Source organism: Mustela putorius, unplaced genomic scaffold (assembly GCF_011764305.1).
Source record: "Mustela putorius furo isolate JIRA1106 unplaced genomic scaffold, ASM1176430v1.1 tig00003867_pilon_pilon_pilon, whole genome shotgun sequence".
In the NCBI taxonomy this organism is placed as follows: domain Eukaryota; kingdom Metazoa; phylum Chordata; class Mammalia; order Carnivora; family Mustelidae; genus Mustela; species Mustela putorius.
Window position 1 is genome coordinate 9,314,135 of NW_025422019.1, and position 16,441 is coordinate 9,330,575.

General features: G+C 40.4%; 1 protein-coding gene across 7 annotated transcripts in view; it reads left to right on the forward strand.

Annotated features, from left to right (window-relative positions):
* The window catches only part of CUNH2orf76 (chromosome unknown C2orf76 homolog), a 56,803-nt gene extending 42,783 nt beyond the window's left edge, over nt 1–14,020 (forward strand). For all 7 annotated transcript variants that reach the window (XM_004759755.3, XM_013060086.2, XM_004759757.3 and 4 more), the window contains 3 exons: nt 913–950; nt 5,265–5,346; nt 13,846–14,020. In XM_004759755.3, the coding sequence (XP_004759812.1) occupies nt 913–950; nt 5,265–5,346; nt 13,846–13,922 (197 nt within the window). In that variant the 3' untranslated portion in view covers nt 13,923–14,020. The remainder of the gene's footprint in view (nt 1–912; nt 951–5,264; nt 5,347–13,845) is intronic.
* The last annotated feature ends 2,421 nt before the right edge of the window (nt 14,021–16,441 follow it).

Below are 16,441 nucleotides of genomic sequence, written 5' to 3' on the forward strand. Positions count from 1 at the left end.
AGAACAGAGTTAAATCAAGGCCCATTTTTAAAGTAGATCCTTTCATTTCATTTTATTATTGGAGCTCTTTATTGAATCGAATGGCCTAATTGATAGAAAGAAACGTTAATTTAAGGTTAGGAGTTTATCCAGATATAATAATACATATCATAATATGTTAATTAATAGTTAAGAATTAGAGTTAAGAATTGGAAGCTTTCTGACTTGAAACCCGTTGAGTGCTGAGCCTCTGCTATAATTAAGAGCTCACTGTTGCAGAGTCGGACTGCACCCAATGTGGAGAAATGGCTTATTGGAAAAGCACAGTGTAGCCTGACATCAAGGTAAACAGATTAAGGAGTGAAGGAGGATGGAATAAAGCAGATTAGGTGGTGTGAGTCTGTGCAGCATGTGAAAACCAGGAGGCAAATACTGATACTCTTTGGGCTTTAACTGCAGTGCTCACATTACCAGTGAGCCTGAGCTCGGAGCGTGGTAACAACTTGTCAGGATGGTGGTTTGACCTCCTGTCACTGCATGTATTCTGAGAGATCACTAGGCTTTTTGAACTGCTCATGTTAACATCTGACATGTTTTACATTATTTGCTAATTATAGCCTTCTGCGACTCCAAAAAACAGGATCGAGTAATATCCACCTGTCTTCTGTTCTAAGGGAAGATGTGCCAAGTTCATTGCAGGTTATAGCACCCAGTTTTGTGTGTCAGAGACCAAGGCTTTCAGATAACTTTATAGAGCAGTGACTTTTAAGGTGATGATATATATAAGTAGTTTTTAAATTTACTGTACACTGGATTTTTAAGTAAATGGATCATAAGGCAAGGACTTAAGTTTCTTACTGTGACCTCCTATTTCAGATTACTCAAATGAAGTTTTAAAATAATATTTTACAAAAACTTCTTTTTTTCTTTCAGATAAATTAAAGATTGTTCATCAGGCACATAAAGCAAAGGTATGTTTCATATGTACAGTATCTGGCACATAACAAATAATCACTGTTGGCTGTCTCAGTGAATAAATGAATGAACACACATACTTCTAAAATATTTCCCATTATTTTTTAGCATTTTTTATTTTGTGAGTACCCTTTCTACAGCCATTAAGGGGAAAAAAACCCACCAAGCCTCTATTAGTGGTAGATCCTTTTAAAAAGTGTTAATTTTTTATTTTTTTTAAATTTTTTTTTATTTTTTAAAGATTTTATTTATTCATTTGACAGAGAGAAATCACAAGTAGATGGAGAGGCAGGCAGAGAGAGAGGAAGGGAAGCAGGCTCCCCGCTGAGCAGAGAGCCCGATGCAGGACTCGATCCCAGGACCCTGAGATCATGACCCGAGCCGAAGGCAGTGGCTTAACCCACTGAGCCACCCAGGCGCCCCAAAAAAGTGTTAATTTTTTAAAAAGCATGCATTTTCTATATCAAGCAAGTATTTACTGTAAAAATATATATGCAAAAATATGTTTTTTGAAATTACTAATTCACAGGAGACAGCCATATTCTCATGGCATTTTCTTTGTAATCTCTGGTATACAGTTACTTGAAAGCTGATTGAGTTTATGGTGGGTATCTAAGACTAGGGAAGACAAGGAAATTAGGTGAATTCAAAAATAAATACTACTTGGCGTACCTGGGTGGCTCATCCGGTTAAGCATCTGTCTTTGGCTCAGGTCATGTTCTCAGGGTTCTGGGATCGAGCCTTGCTTTGGGCTCCCTGCTCAGTGGGACTCTTCGAAATGCTAGTGAGGGTCATTCAGTTGTCCAGACTCATTGAACTGAACTCCCCTTAGGATCTGTGCATTTTGTTTATGTGAAATTCTACCTTAATTTCACAAGACTGTAGATGTGCCAGAAGGGAGCCAACATAAGACTTAAATGGAAATGCTTAGGATATTTGGATGGAAAGATGCACCAGCATGAGGATGTCCATTTTTTCTTAGTTTATGAATTTAATGCCACCCCATATATATAAATGAAAGAAGCTGATTATAACACTAATATGCAAAAAATATATAAGAATAGTTAGGAAAAGGAAGAGAAAGGAGAGTGACTAGCTCTGACATGTATTAGCCATAATCATTAAACTCTAGTAAATAAAAGCGTGTAGTGCTGCTATATGAACTCTTAGGTCAATGGCACAGAATTAAAACTCCAAAAATTGACCCAAATATATATCAGAATTTAGTGTATAATAAGTATAACATTTTAAAGCTATGGAGAAAACATGAGGATTCAGTAAGTATTAGTGGGACAATTGTGAGACATCCAGAAAACAGTGAGCTGAATCCACATTCTTTTCTTTATGCCAAAATAAATACCCGTGGATTAATGACATAAATGTGAAAATGAAGCCCACAGGTGAGGACTGAGATGAAACTGATTGAACATGAGTATATCATTTGCTCAGGCCGGATGATGGGCGTGTGGAGGGTTCATTGTGCTGTTCTGTATGTTTTAAATTCTCCATAATTAAAAGCTTATAAAAAAAAAATGAAATTGACAAAAACATTTGAAGAGAAGGTAGAATTTTAAGGTAATCTTAGAGTGATCCTAAGTATGGTAGAAAACCATAGTATCCTAAGTATGGTAGAAAACCCAGAAACTATAAAAAATTGATAATTTTACTTATTTATTCAGCCATTCAGCAAATTTTACCAGGAAAAAAAAACACTAAGGAAAATTGAGGAATGAATGAAAACAGGGGAAATTTTCTAGCTTACATTACAGAAAAGACTTAATTTTCTTAGTATATGATGCTATTTTATAATTCCACTTAAAAAATGATCCTTCAAGTTCATTAAAAAACAAAATATTTACAACTTGACTCAAAATAAATGCAGATTAAGACCACACTTAATCTCCATCTGTTAGGTTGGCAGGGATCAGATGATTTTGATAAGACATGGTGTCAGCGACACTGTGGGAAACAGGTACTCTCAGCGATCAGTAGCTTTCCTGTAAAGTGGTACACGACTACTCGGGAGCATAGTTTAGTGACATCTGCCAGAATACAGTTGCACGTGCTTTCTGACCTAACGATTCCTCTTCTAGAACTTATGTAGAAAACTCGTACATAGGCAGAATGACACCGGTTATGAGCATGTTTGTTGCTGGATTTTTTTTATGGTAGCAAGAAACGGAAACAACCTGAATGTCCATCCATGGGGACAGAGTGTGTGTGTGTGTGTGTGTGTGTGTGTGTGTGTGTGTGTTTGTATCCCTTCAGTGGAACAGCCCACAGCCTTGGTAAATTGAGGCTGCTCGTGTACTGATTTTGTGAGATTTTAAGCTATATATTAAAAGGAAAAAGTCAGGAGTTAGAATATAGCGTACAATAGGCTGCTGTGTGTTTGAAAAAGTTTGCCTGCGCATTTCTGCCTCCATGAATGTGTACAGAGACAGCCACTGGAAGTATTTGTCAGAATTAGCCTAACTTCTCTGGGAGAGAACTAGACCTGGTAGATAGGGCTTGTGAGGAGACATACTTTTCACTCTTCCCTATGTGCTTGGAGAATTTTGTATCATGAGTATGTGCTACCTATTCCAAAATGATTTTTTTGAAAGATTTTATTTATTAATTTGACAGAGAGTGTACAAGCAGGAGGAGCAGCAGGCAGAGGGAGAGGGAGAAGCAGGCTCCCTGCTGAGCAGGGACCCTGGTGTGGGACTCAGTCTCAGGACTCTGGAATCATGACCCGAATAGAAGGCAGATGCTCAACCAATTGAGCCGCCCAGGAGCCCCTAAAATGATTTTTTTTAATAACGTTCTCCCCACCTTTAATCTGTGTGCTCCAGAGGTCAAGCCCCTGCACTCTCTAGTGGGTGAAGTTGTGGACTGTGGAGCATGCCTTCTGGGCCTTCTATTTTAGCTACTGAAGTGGCCTTTCTTTTCCCTCTTAGCCATATTCTAGAAATAGATGATGTTGCTGAGCAGCTGCATTCTGTTGACAGGTGGTACTGTGTATCCAACTAGTGGTTACCTCTGTGTGCTTTTTAGAGGCAGATATCCACTCAGAATTTTCTCCGATACTTACAGTGTTTAGCTAGATTTGTAAATTTCACTGGAGGGCCAATTCACCCACTCCCACCCCAAACCTCATAGAGGAAGGTTATAGTCAGTATGACATGGGATTAAGTTAATATGACGTGAGATCAAGTAAGTTAATATGACGTAGGTAGGACAAAGTTTTTAGATAAATGGGCTTTCAGCCATTCAGGTAAACTTGCTTCTCTTCGAAGTCAGGCTGGTCAGAGCTCAGGGGCCTCTGTGTACTCTGGGCTAGCTGGCTGGCTGGCTTGCTTGCTTTCTTTCTCTATCCCCTCCCTCCCTCCCTTCCTTCCTTTTTTTTTAAAGTGTCACTTATTTATTTATTTATTTATCATGCACTTAGAGCATGAATGGGGGTGGAAGGAGGAGGGAGTAGTAGAGGGAGAAGCAGACTCCCGGCTGAGCAGGGAGCCCGCCATGGGCTGGATCCCAGGACCCTGGGATCATGACCTGAGTGGAAGGCAGACATTTAACCAACTCAGCCACCCAGGTGCCCCGTCTAGGTCTGTGTCTTACCCTCTCTGACTCTTGGAATATTGTGAGGAAGAGACAATGACGATGACGGTGAGGGCAACAGGCACAGCACAGCAGCTGACATGGAGAGGCCTTGCTCTGTGACTGACACTCTGTTAAGGTTTTCTGTACTTCATCTCATTTCATCCTCACCACAGGGCAAAAGACAAGATTCATACCTCTCCCCTTTTTTTAGAGTGAGAGATTGAGGGAGCAGGGTGTCAGGACGGTGACAGGGACAGGGAGAGAAAGAATCTTAAACAGGCTCCATACCTAGCATAGAGCCTGCCATGTAGCTCCATCACACAGCCCTGGGATCATGACCTGAGCCGAAATCAAGAGTTGGATGCTTAACCGACTGAGTGACCTACATGCCCCCTCACTTTTGTTTTTTTTAACGGAGGAGGAAACTGAGTCTCGGAGAGTCTGTGTGGTTCGTTGAGAACACACAGCGGGACATCAGTGGAACCCAAATTTCCATCCAGACCTGGCCCCAAAACTTTGTGCTAGGGCGCAGTTTCCTCAGCACTTACGGAGTATGTATACATGTATACATCCATTTGCTTCTGTCCCAACGATGATGGGAAGAGAATGTGACTTTGGTTACTGCTGTCACACAGGGTAAGAATTCTGTGTCTTTGAAATGTCTTAACCAAATATGAAGCACATACGAGTATTGATAAGATGCAGGTTTTCTTTTCTCCCAGACCAACGAGCTTGTGTTGAGCCTGGAAGACGACGACACGCTCATGCTGGAAGAAGACTGCACGCTGCGAGCTGCGGGAATTGGTGAGAAAGTGCGCCGCACGCTGCTGGAGGGGCACTCAACGTCCCTGGCCGCCCCACCACCGACGCCTGGCTGATTGTGTTTGCATAAGTTGCTGCAAAGTAAATGCTACCCTGGGTGCCCTTTACACTCCCTGATAATTATTCAGAGGAGGAGGACAAGAATGATGTACATTCAGATCATTTGACTGAGGGCAGGAGATAGCTGCTCTCCAAATGTGCAGAATGCAAATAGTTCTTTCCTGCAGGTCTGCTCAGAATCCTGCAGAGGGTTGCTTTAAGTGATTGACAGGCTATTACTCACTTAATAACCTACTTACTCTTATCAGCATCATTTGAATGGATGGTTTGAGAGAAATGGACCTGGTAGAACTAATGGGGAATAATGAACTGAGATGTTGTTTGTAGAAGGTGTAGCGCAGTTTCTAATAGTCCTCCCGACCACTCAGGGCCTCCCCGATGTGGGATTTCAAACAGGAACCTCGCGTGTGCGCTTGAAAGGGGGCCCGAGTTAGCTTTTCAGCCTAGAATGTGCAGGTAGTTCTATTTTAAAGAAATGCCATGTGGCGTGTTTTGTGACCATTAGATGTCACTCTAATTCTGTGTATGTGCATCTGGAGATTCTCTGGCAGCTGGGAGCGAGGCTTTTCAGAGAGATGGGACTGTTGAAGGTGCTGTGCCTTTGTCGTACCTCTGTGGTCCGTGACTCCAAGGAAACAGCACAAATCACACTTACTTTGTAATTATCCAGACACACTGGTTAAGGGGCACTCCAAGTGAGGTCCATGTTAGGAAGCTTGACTGGTTTTTTTGTTTTGTCTTTTTTTTTTTTTTTTGACAGGTGTTCTATTGAGTTATTTTAGTGACATATATCAAGAATCCAGTTTTGAGTGACACATGTGCCTAAAGTGAGTTCCTGACAGGTCTTATTTATTTATTTTTAAAGATTTTATTTATTTATTTGACAGAGAGCATGCACGCATTAGTAGGGGGAGCAGCAGGCAGAGGGAGAGGAAGAAGCAGGCTCCCTGCTGAGTGGGGAGCCCAATGCACACTCAGTCCCAGGGCCCTGGGATCATGACCCCAGCCCAAGGCAGCTGCTTCACTGAGTGAGAAACCCAAGCGCCCCAGGTCTTCTAATTTAAATAGGATCCTAAATAACAATGTTACAAAATCTTAAGCTTGCTTTCCTTGTTTGTCTACACTATTGGCTATTTTTAGTGTCTTTTCATAGCATACGGTAACTATTGCTCTTATTGGAAAACACAGTTTTTATTTTGCCATTTATTTCTTCACGTGCTGTTCTGTTATTATGACAAATGGCACCTGTGTTACTGAGGCATGGGGCACCTAGAAGCTAGCCCCGCTTGTTGTTAAAACATAAAGCTGTAATTATTATAACAGACTGGTTTGGTATTGATGGAGGGATTAAAACCTCTGTGGGGGGCGCCTGGGTGGCTCAGTTGGTTGGACGACTGCCTTGGGCTCAGGTCATGATCCAGGAGTCCCGGGATCGAGTCCCACATCGGGCTCCCAGCTCCATGGGGAGTCTGCTTCTCCCTCTGACCTTCTCCTCGCTCATGTTCTCTCTCACTGTCTCTCTCTCAAATGAATAAATAAAATCTTTAAAAAAAAAAAATAAAAAAAAATAAAACCTCTGTGGAAAAGATCAGAAGGAAACTAAAAAAAGTAAGATCTCATAATATGATAAAGTTGTGACCTCTCAAATAAGTGGGGTAAGAATGAATTAGCCAGAAAATGATGTTAGGCCCGTTGCCAAAGCATTCGGGAAAATAAAATTTAAATCCTATCTCGACCTTTATTCCAAAATAAATTGTTGATTGATTATATGTCATAGTGTAAGAAAAATCTTTTTTAAATAAAATGTAGCTTAGTAGTTTCATAATCTTGGGGAGAAGAGCTCTTCAAGCGTGACCTTGAAGGCAGAGCCGTAAAGCAGGGAGAAATGATAGATTTAATTCTGTAAATAGAGTTAAAGGAGAAGCACTAAACAATGAAAAACATACTTCATATATGACAAAAAGTTATTAGCCTGAATTTATAAAAAACCCTCATAATTAGCTTGGAAAAAGGTAAAAAAAAATTTACTGATAAAAGAAATGGCTAACCTATGAAAAATAGTTCAGCCTTATAAGTCCGGAGAGAAATGCACTATGAAGGTAGATGCTATTTTATATAGTGTACTAGGCTAATGGTTAAGCATTAGAGACCAGAGCCAGAGTGCGTGGGTTTTCAAGCTTGATTCTGCCTCTTACAGGCTGGGTGACCTTGGACAAGCAGTCATTTGAAGACTAACAGATGTAAAAAAAAAAGTGGTAGTATCCAAGAGAGTGTTGGGAAGTGGATACCCTCTGGGTTTACTGTCAGGAATGTATACTACCTCTAACTTCCTGTCGGTCAGTTTGGCCAGTAAGACTTCCTCACTCTTAACTTCCTGTCACATCTATTACCAGGCCAACAGGAGTATGCTTCCTCAAGCTCTGTGACTCCCCCAAGATTGAGATGTGCCTTCAAAGGGGTAGCAGGGGTCTCTCACCTTCCCCATTGGTGAATCACTGATGTAGAGCTTTCTTTATTGCATGGAAATAGAATATAGTATGTGATACCATTATTGTTCATAAATGTATGTATTTATGCATCTATATGTGTATATGAAGAAAAGGTCATATAATGAAATTATAGAAGTGTTTCTCTGGCTGGTGGCACTGCAAGCAATTGATTTCTTTTTTCCTTCTTGGTATTATCTAATTGTTCTTGTAATTTAAAATTTTTCTATAGTTCCCATGTACTCTAAATTAAGGAACCAATTTCTTTTTTAAAGAATATACTCCTACTACAGTTGGAGAAAATTGGTTTGAATGAGGGCTGTGTATTTTACTTATTTTGTGACTGTTCATAAGCCATTTAGTGTTGTTGAACTTCTGTTTTGATTTCTGTAAAACAAAACAGAAACCATTAAACCTGTTTCAGCGTGTTAAGAGTTGAGTGAAAAAAGGTAATGAAAACATCTGGAACGATGCATGAGGAGACCCTTAGAAATACGTATTTGGAAACCATTTTAGAGAAGGCAGCTGGCAAATGTTTTGGATTTATTAAAATACTGTGAGTTGTTGGCTTAACTGTCGTGACTTTCAGACTCGTGTAATGAATGATCTGTAAAGGTAAGAATCAAATCCATCTTTCTGTCATTCTTGTTGTAAGGCCATGGGTCTTTGATGAGCATCACGTTCTTGTCCCGAGTTCCCCACTGGTTTCAGGGTGATCCCAGAACCTCACACTGCACACCCACCCCCTGCCCAGGGCCCTGGCAAGCCCACAGCCCTGGTCTGGTGTGACTCTTGGCCCGGCTGGAGTGGCTTCCTCTCCGTGTCACCTGGAGCCACCATGCTGTGCCCTGGAGAAGCTTCACTTCCGCATGGGGAAGGAAGCTGTGCTCCCTGTGAGCCCCAAGAAATTAGGAGTGGGAGTAGAGTTGTAAAAATGACACCTGCAGTGTGTGATTTTTCTGGGGAATTTCCCCTCCCTCGGTGCCTTGTCTGGTTAGGTTTTTAAGTGGTTGAAGAGAAGACTCGCAGGTCCTCATGCTCCATTTTTCCCACTTGACCTTGCTTAGAGCTGTCACTCTGCCATCACAGCCAGTTGCCATGGGAACAACGCCAATGTAACAAATGTATCATTATGACTTTTCTGCAGAATTCATGAAAGGAAGAGAAGGACTGTGAGGGGAGGGAAATTAGGGGAACAAACTTGTTTGAAGATCTCTTCTCTCACAGAGAAACTCTCCAGTTCCTGCTCTGGCCTTTTAACTGCCTTGCAGATCCCAATTGTATATTCTGCGCCCGACGTCAGGGCACATGTTCGCTTGTGGACTCTGAGCTAAAAGACCTAAGGAAAAAGATGTGGGTGTTTTTTTTTTTTTTTAAGGAAGAAGAAAGCTTTACTTAGAATTATTATTTGTAAATGCAAAGGTTTTTGTCTTGTCATTAATGATTGTAGTTTTACAGACTCGTTCCCCTAAGTGGTAAATTTGCATGTCAGTAATTTTAGGGTGCTGTTTTTATGTCTTTCCTTCAGCTACATTCTACTACTATTATCTTTTGAATCCTCTTTCCTTAGGCAAAAAATGGTGGAGGGTAACTCTTCAGGCCCATTGTGTTTTACTGGAACTATTTTAAAACAAAATATAGTAGACCAAACCCTAAGTGCTTATCTGAGAGAAGAGTTTGTGTCAAACCAGATCCTGTAATCAGTCCAAAGCTCCCCTGTGGTCGGTTTTCATTTTATGTGTCAACTCATGCTGTCTGCCCACAACCAGAACCCTGACTTTGTGCCCAGCACCTTTTGATTCTCTCAGATGTACAGCTAATATTGCAGGATTCTTGGGCTCTCCTTTCTTTATCAGGATTGTGTTTGATTTGTGTTTCCTGAATGTTCCAGGTGCCTTTCCCGTTCTCTTTTGAGTAGCAATATCTTAGGGCATACATGCTCTCCTCCCTTAATGGCATCTTACAGGGGCTGTTCTTTACCTTAAACATCAAAGCCGTGGTAGTCTGGTGCTCAGGAAAGTATGTGGGGGGCCCAGGGAATTTGGGATTCCAGAACAGGGGTATGGATTGTTCTTCCTTTTTTACCCTCCCCTTACCACCGTGGGGATTATAGGCCTGTGTCCAGTCCATCAAAGGTCAGATTTATTTTACTTTTTATTCTCTTCAAACTGTAGCTTGAAGTCCTCTCTGCCAGCTGATCTAAAAAACAAATGCTTGAAGCAAATATGAAATAAAGCACTGTGTTTGGGAACTCTTGGCTGGAGATAACTTTGGTGCAAACTTAGAAATATAACTCAGCTGTGAGCACAGTTTTAATGATTCATAAATTCAGATTTTAGGAACCTTAGAAAGATAGAATATACTCTTGGATCAGGTGAGAAGGTGAAACTTTGTCCTTTTGGTCTCAGGTTGCTGCAGAAACCAGAACTCAGTGTTCCTGTATTTTTTTCCCCCCAGTAATCTGTACTACTTATCACATTACAGCTTGCCTGATCATTAATTATCTGTACCATAGAGTCCGTGCACATGTCTCTGTCTCTCTTCTCAGACAACAGTTGCTGTGCCGTATACTACTTTGGTGCCACCTAAAATAGGCTAGGGACTTTGAAACTGTGCAAAAATCCTCACAGAGTTTTTTGGAATAAATTAGTTAGGAGCTTAAGTATATTGCCTTGAATTTTTCGTGAGCTTTTACGTTTAAAATTGGTTTTTCTTACATTCTTTTATTTAAAGGCATTATTATTTTCCTGTTAAAGGGGTGTATGTATATATGTGGCTGACCTGTTTGGACACATTATAAAATTATTAATTTCAGGGGCGCCTGGGTGGCTCAATTAGTTAAGCATCTACCTTTGGCTCGGGTCACAATCTCGGGGTCCCGGGATCAAGCCCCACATGGGGGCTCCCTGCTTCTTCCTCTCCCTCTGCCTCTGGCCCCGACTCATGCTATCTCTCTCTAATAAGTAAGATCTCAAAAAAAATTATTAATTTCATTTTCAGAGTTTGAAGGTCCTGGCTTGTGTTCATTGCATTAAACTTGAAAGTCAATATTAAAATGGTGCACCGTATTTGGAGGGTTCTCACTTGAGTTCACTTGCTAGTAAGACAAAGGGATGAACCGGCAGTGTATTTATTGGATTTTAGATTTTACATTCATTTCGGATTCACACGCCGAGGCACTCTGCACCTGAGTGCACTGCGCCTGCAGCACATTTAATTTAAAATCAGGTGCCCTAGGGGACTGGCACGCAGTAGACGTCCTCGGGGTTCTTCTGGAGCCATTTTAAATAGAATTGGGGCAGCAAGAATTTAAGAGATAATGGTCGAAAGGTTGAGGATGCTGAGGTTCTGGAAAATCTTCTGTAATTTGTTTTCACTCTAATCGACAAGTAAATGCGTGGCATAAATACAGGAAATTATTTTCAAACATTTTCAACAGAATTTTGCAGATTTTAAAAAGTATTCTGTTTGGTTTCTTTGAGGACCACATTACTTAAGTTTCAAGTACATTTTGTGTCTGACTTTTGAATGTTTATAGTAACCCATGTTGAACTTGTATGCTATTTTCCAGTATTTGAAGGGTGTCAATTTTATCAGCCCTCACAAAGTAGTGGGACTGGAACCCATTTGTCAGTCTTGTCTTGTTTTTGAAAAAAAGTATTCATCTGAAAATCTTTCTCTTAAGGGATCTCATTTTGAGTGTATATGAGAGATGGCGTATAAAAATACTTGAGAAGTAACGAATTGATCTATAAGTTAATTAGACCCAAGAAAACCTGCGTGGCAAAGCAAAAATGCTTTGTCAGTTGTTTCTTTCCTTCAGCTTATTCTGAACCTGTTATTACCATACGGAGGAACTATACGATGTATTCGTTTCTCAAAAGGGGTACAGATAAATGTCAACAGCAGTAAGTGAAAATTGTAATTACAGTTAGTGTGTATTGAGCAAAGTGCTGTGTGGGCAAAGCACTGTGTAAAGTTCTGTATGTAAATAGCACATTGTGGATAAAACCCTGCATTGTGATTCTGAAGAACAGGGTGCTTTTAGCTCACTCTCCGTTTGGAGGATGATTAGAATCACTTGCATATGATAGAGGTCTACCTTTGGGCTTGCTTTTCAAAAAAGGAAACCCAGGAGCTTTTTATATATAAAGGAATAGATCTTAAGATACCTTCTCTCTGAATATTGAGTTTCCTGAAGCCCCCCTTTCAACATTTTACTCATTCCAAGTGTGGAGCCTCTTAGCCATTCTTTAAAATGCTATTTTTGTGTAAAATTCAGCTGTACATGAACTTCCTGTTTGCCCAGGGTTCATTTGTTTCCAGCCCCTCCCCACCGATTCTCAGCTTGTCACAGCCCTGTCTGCCACCCACCCACCCCCAGGCTCATTGTGCTGAGAGTTTGCAATCTGATTTTCATCAAGATTAATCTTCATTTAATCTTGAAGATGCAGTGGTCCTGGAATCAGGATCTGAGACTGTGGGCGACTTTATTTTATAATTTGAGCATTTCTGTATTTTCTGTAATGAGCACGGTAACTCATAATTGAGAAACAAGAAGTTTAATATCTATTTATTTTTTTTTTTTTTTAGATTTTATTTATTTGACAGAGAGAGACAGAGAGAGAGCACAAGCAGGGGGAGTAGGAAAGGGAGAAGCAGGCTCCCCGGGGAGCAGGGAGCACTACACAGGACTCGATCCCATGACCCCGGGATCACAACCCCAGCCAGAGGCAGACACACAACCAACTGAGCCACCCAGGCGCCCCTAAATTTGATATTCTTAAAACCAGCAAAAACCTTTTTTTTTTTTTTTTTTTTTTAGCTCACATGTCATGCTAAGCTCCTTAATTTCATTCTTTTGTGACAAATTCTAGTGATGAGATGAGTTCGGTAAACTAAGAGACCAGGGGTAATCCTTGGCATCTTTCCCTATTATCCTATTTATTTGGCATGAAGAGTTTTTACTTGTCTGTTTTTAGAGGATATGTTAATTGAGTGATCGGTATTCATTACAAATAATCTCGTCTGTTTTCCTGTCGAGAGTCTGCAGGCCCTTTTGCTCTTTCTGTAAAAGCTAAGCAGACTGTATTAACTTCTGGTTTAATTTAAAAAAAAAAAAAACTGAACGTGGAACTTGTTGGCACACACCTTAAAGATCTGCATGTTTAATAATTGGAAGGCTCTCCATCAGATTTGTCTCCAGTCTGAATTAATAATGTTGCTGACTTATTGTTTTAGAAGACGGAGTCCTTGACCTGCTAGGTTGAAAGAATTGTGACTGCTCTGCTCCTTTGCGGGTCCTTTAGCTGTGCCGTATCCCCAGTGAATAATTAGAGGTGTTTGAAGGTATTGCGGGAGAAGCCAATTTGTGTCTTTCACTTTGCATATTGTTGAAGCCTCATGAATTAGTCATAAGCAGGCAAAAAATTAACTTCTTCAGACACATATTTTGATGGGTCATGAGGGAGAATGTAAAGTGATCTGTAAAGTATTCTACTGATCCTCTAAGTATTAAATTATTATACCTACAGGCTAATTTCAAAGGGAAAGAAAACGTTTTTCCCTCCTCCTTCAGAACTGAGCAGCACATTTGGAAAAAAATAAACGTTTATTTTCTTGGATTGTTAAGAGGACTCTGACATGAGTAATTTTATGGTTTCCTGGAAACCAGTCTTGTACTCATTCTTGTTTTTAATTTCTTTTTGTATTTTTCTTTTTACTTTTAAATTATTTGAATTTTAAATTCTTATAGCGACAGCTGATACTTCTTGTTGATTTGGTGAAATGTGAAACCAAACAAGTAGTTCATCTTTCTCACTTTAGGCATCTGAAACACTGAATCAGAGTAATATGGATTTTAATGCTTGCTTAAAATCTAGTTTTACATTAAAATTTTTTTCCATTATCATCTTCTTTTTTTTTTTTTTTCCAGCTCATGAAACTGAAATTGCATTCTTCTGTGAAGAAGATTATAAGAACTACAAAGCTAATCCCATTTCATCCTGGTGAAAACCTCTTGGGGGCTCTCTTTTTGCATACCTGTATTAAGCTCTTTATTCCACTAGTGAGTTTTGGAAATTGACAAATAAACTTAAAAATTAATCTCAGGCTCTGCTATGTGAGCTCAAGTCTGTGGTGTTTTCTCTTTCTGCAGGTCTGCTTTTTTTCTTTCTTTCTTGTTGTAAAATAATATAATATTTATGAGAAAAACATTTTTTTTAAATGATAGAAGTAGTTATTCAAAAATTATCATGGAGGGTGCCTAGGTGGCTCAGTTGGTTAAGTGTCTACCTTCGACTCATCATGATCCCAGGGTCCTGGGGTGGAACCCCAAGTTGGGCTCCCTGCTCAGCAGGGAGTCTGCTTCTCTCTCTCCCTCTGCCCCTCCCAGCCCCTGTTCATGCGCGCGCGCTCTCTCTTTCTCTCTCTCTCTCTCGCTCATAAAAATCTTAAAAAGTCATCATGGAATGATGATTGGTTCTTTTTTTTTTTTTTAAGTTTTTTTTTTTTAAAGATTTATTTATTTATTTATTTGACAGAGAGAGATCACAAGTAGGCAGAGAGGCAGGCAGAGAGAGAGAGAGGAGGAAGCAGGCTCCCTGCTGAGCAGAGAGCCCGATGCGGGACTCAATCCCAGGACCCTGAGATCATGACCTGAGCCGAAGGCAGCAGCTTAACCCACTGAGCCACCCAGGCACCCTGATGATTGGTTCTTTAGTCATAACTTACTTTTCTGAAATTAGGGGTTTCTTGGGTAGCTTACATGTCGGGTTCTTTAAAAAGATTATAAGACTAAGGTCATTCTGTTCATTTTATTTTTTTCTCACAGTTTCTCTTAAAGCCATTGTGCACTCTTACTGTCTGTGGTTAGCAGAGATTCTGAGTCTCTGATGACCACAAGTGCCATCTTTTTGCTCACAGTGATATGCTGCCATGCATGCATTGAATTGTTTTATATTTTGGGGAGGTTTTCTGATGTAAGAGATTTTCTTCTTTTCATATTTCAGCCCACACAAATAACGTGGCTGAATTTTTTTTTTCTTTCCCCTGAGCTCTGTTCCCTTACTTCAGGAACACACTATAATAGAACCAAACTCATTTCTTTGGAGAGAGAAGGTAGCAGGATGTTTGTACTTCTGGAAGAAAATTGTTCATTGAGAATAAGTCTAAGCCATGGAAGATACATTCTTTCAAAATAATACAATACTCTTGATTCCTGATAAAGGCCAAGACCAATACCTGAAGACTGGTGATTTCAAAGGGGCCTCTCAGCCAGCGTGTATATCTAATCAGAACTCCTACAAGGCTAGTTAGCTCTAGGGCGCCTGGGTGGCTCAGTGGGTTAAGCCGCTGCCTTCGGCTCAGGTCATGATCTCAGAGTCCTGGGATCGAGTCCCGCGTCGGGCTCTCTGCTCAGCAGAGAGCCTGCTTCCCTCTCTCTCTCTCTGCCTGCCTCTCCATCTACTTGTGATTTCTCTCTGTCAAATAAATAAATAAAATCTTTAAAAAAAAAAAAAAAAAAAAAAAAAAAAAAAAAAAAAAAAAAAAGGCTAGTTAGCTCTAGAATTATTCTAAGAACCCTTAAAATTGCTTGTAGGGCGAATTGGTTTCATTGTGGTAGAGGCTAGCTTAAAAAAAAAAAATCAGCTTTGTAAGTCTGGTTAACATAATCAGAATATGCTTTTTTTGCTTTTGCTTTGTTAAAAGATGTAGTAGAGCCTTATTTAAAACAGAAAATTTATTTTATTCATTTCATTCATTAAAAAAGGACCAATGACTGAGTCTTCTGGGGAGTTAAAGAATTAAATAAGACACAGTTTTTGCCTCACTGAGTGGGGAAAGATATTTAAGCAAGTGCTATAATGGCAGTGAGAACTGCTGTGGGAGCACTGATGGTGGGATAGGTAGTTCTGTGTGGGGTTAATTTTTATTTTAAAAGAGGTATCAGTTGAGCTTTTTCTTAAAAGGTTCAATAGGGGGCGCCTGGTTGGCTCAGTGGGTTGAGCCGCTGCCTTCGGCTCAGGTCATGATCTCAGGGTCCTGGGATCGAGTCCCGCATTGGGCTCTCTGCTCGGCGGGCAGCCTGCTTCCTCCTCTCTTTCTCTCTGCCTGCCTCTCTGCCTACTTGTGATGTCTCTCTGTCAAATAAATAAATTAAAAAAAAAAAAAGGTTCAATAGGAATGTTTGCTTAGTAGAAAATAAGGGAAAGGCTTTTAGGAAAAGGGACCAGCATATGCAAAGGCAAAGCCCTGTGAGAGAGCTTGTGATTTTCTGTAAAGTATAGTTTTCGGTGTACTGGCGTTGGAAAGCCATTAGACCAGAGAGGAGGAGGAGAAGGCCAGAGAGGAGGTTGAGGTGGGCCTTGTCCCTCATGCTAAGGAGTTAGACATTTATCTAGTATCTAGGTAGTGGGGAGCCAGTGGAAAGATTGAAACAGATAAAATCATGTTGATTTGTGTTTTAGAAAGGGAGTTTTGACAGCCATGTCCCAATGGCAGAAAGAGAGTTGTCATGGGCCAGATGAAGA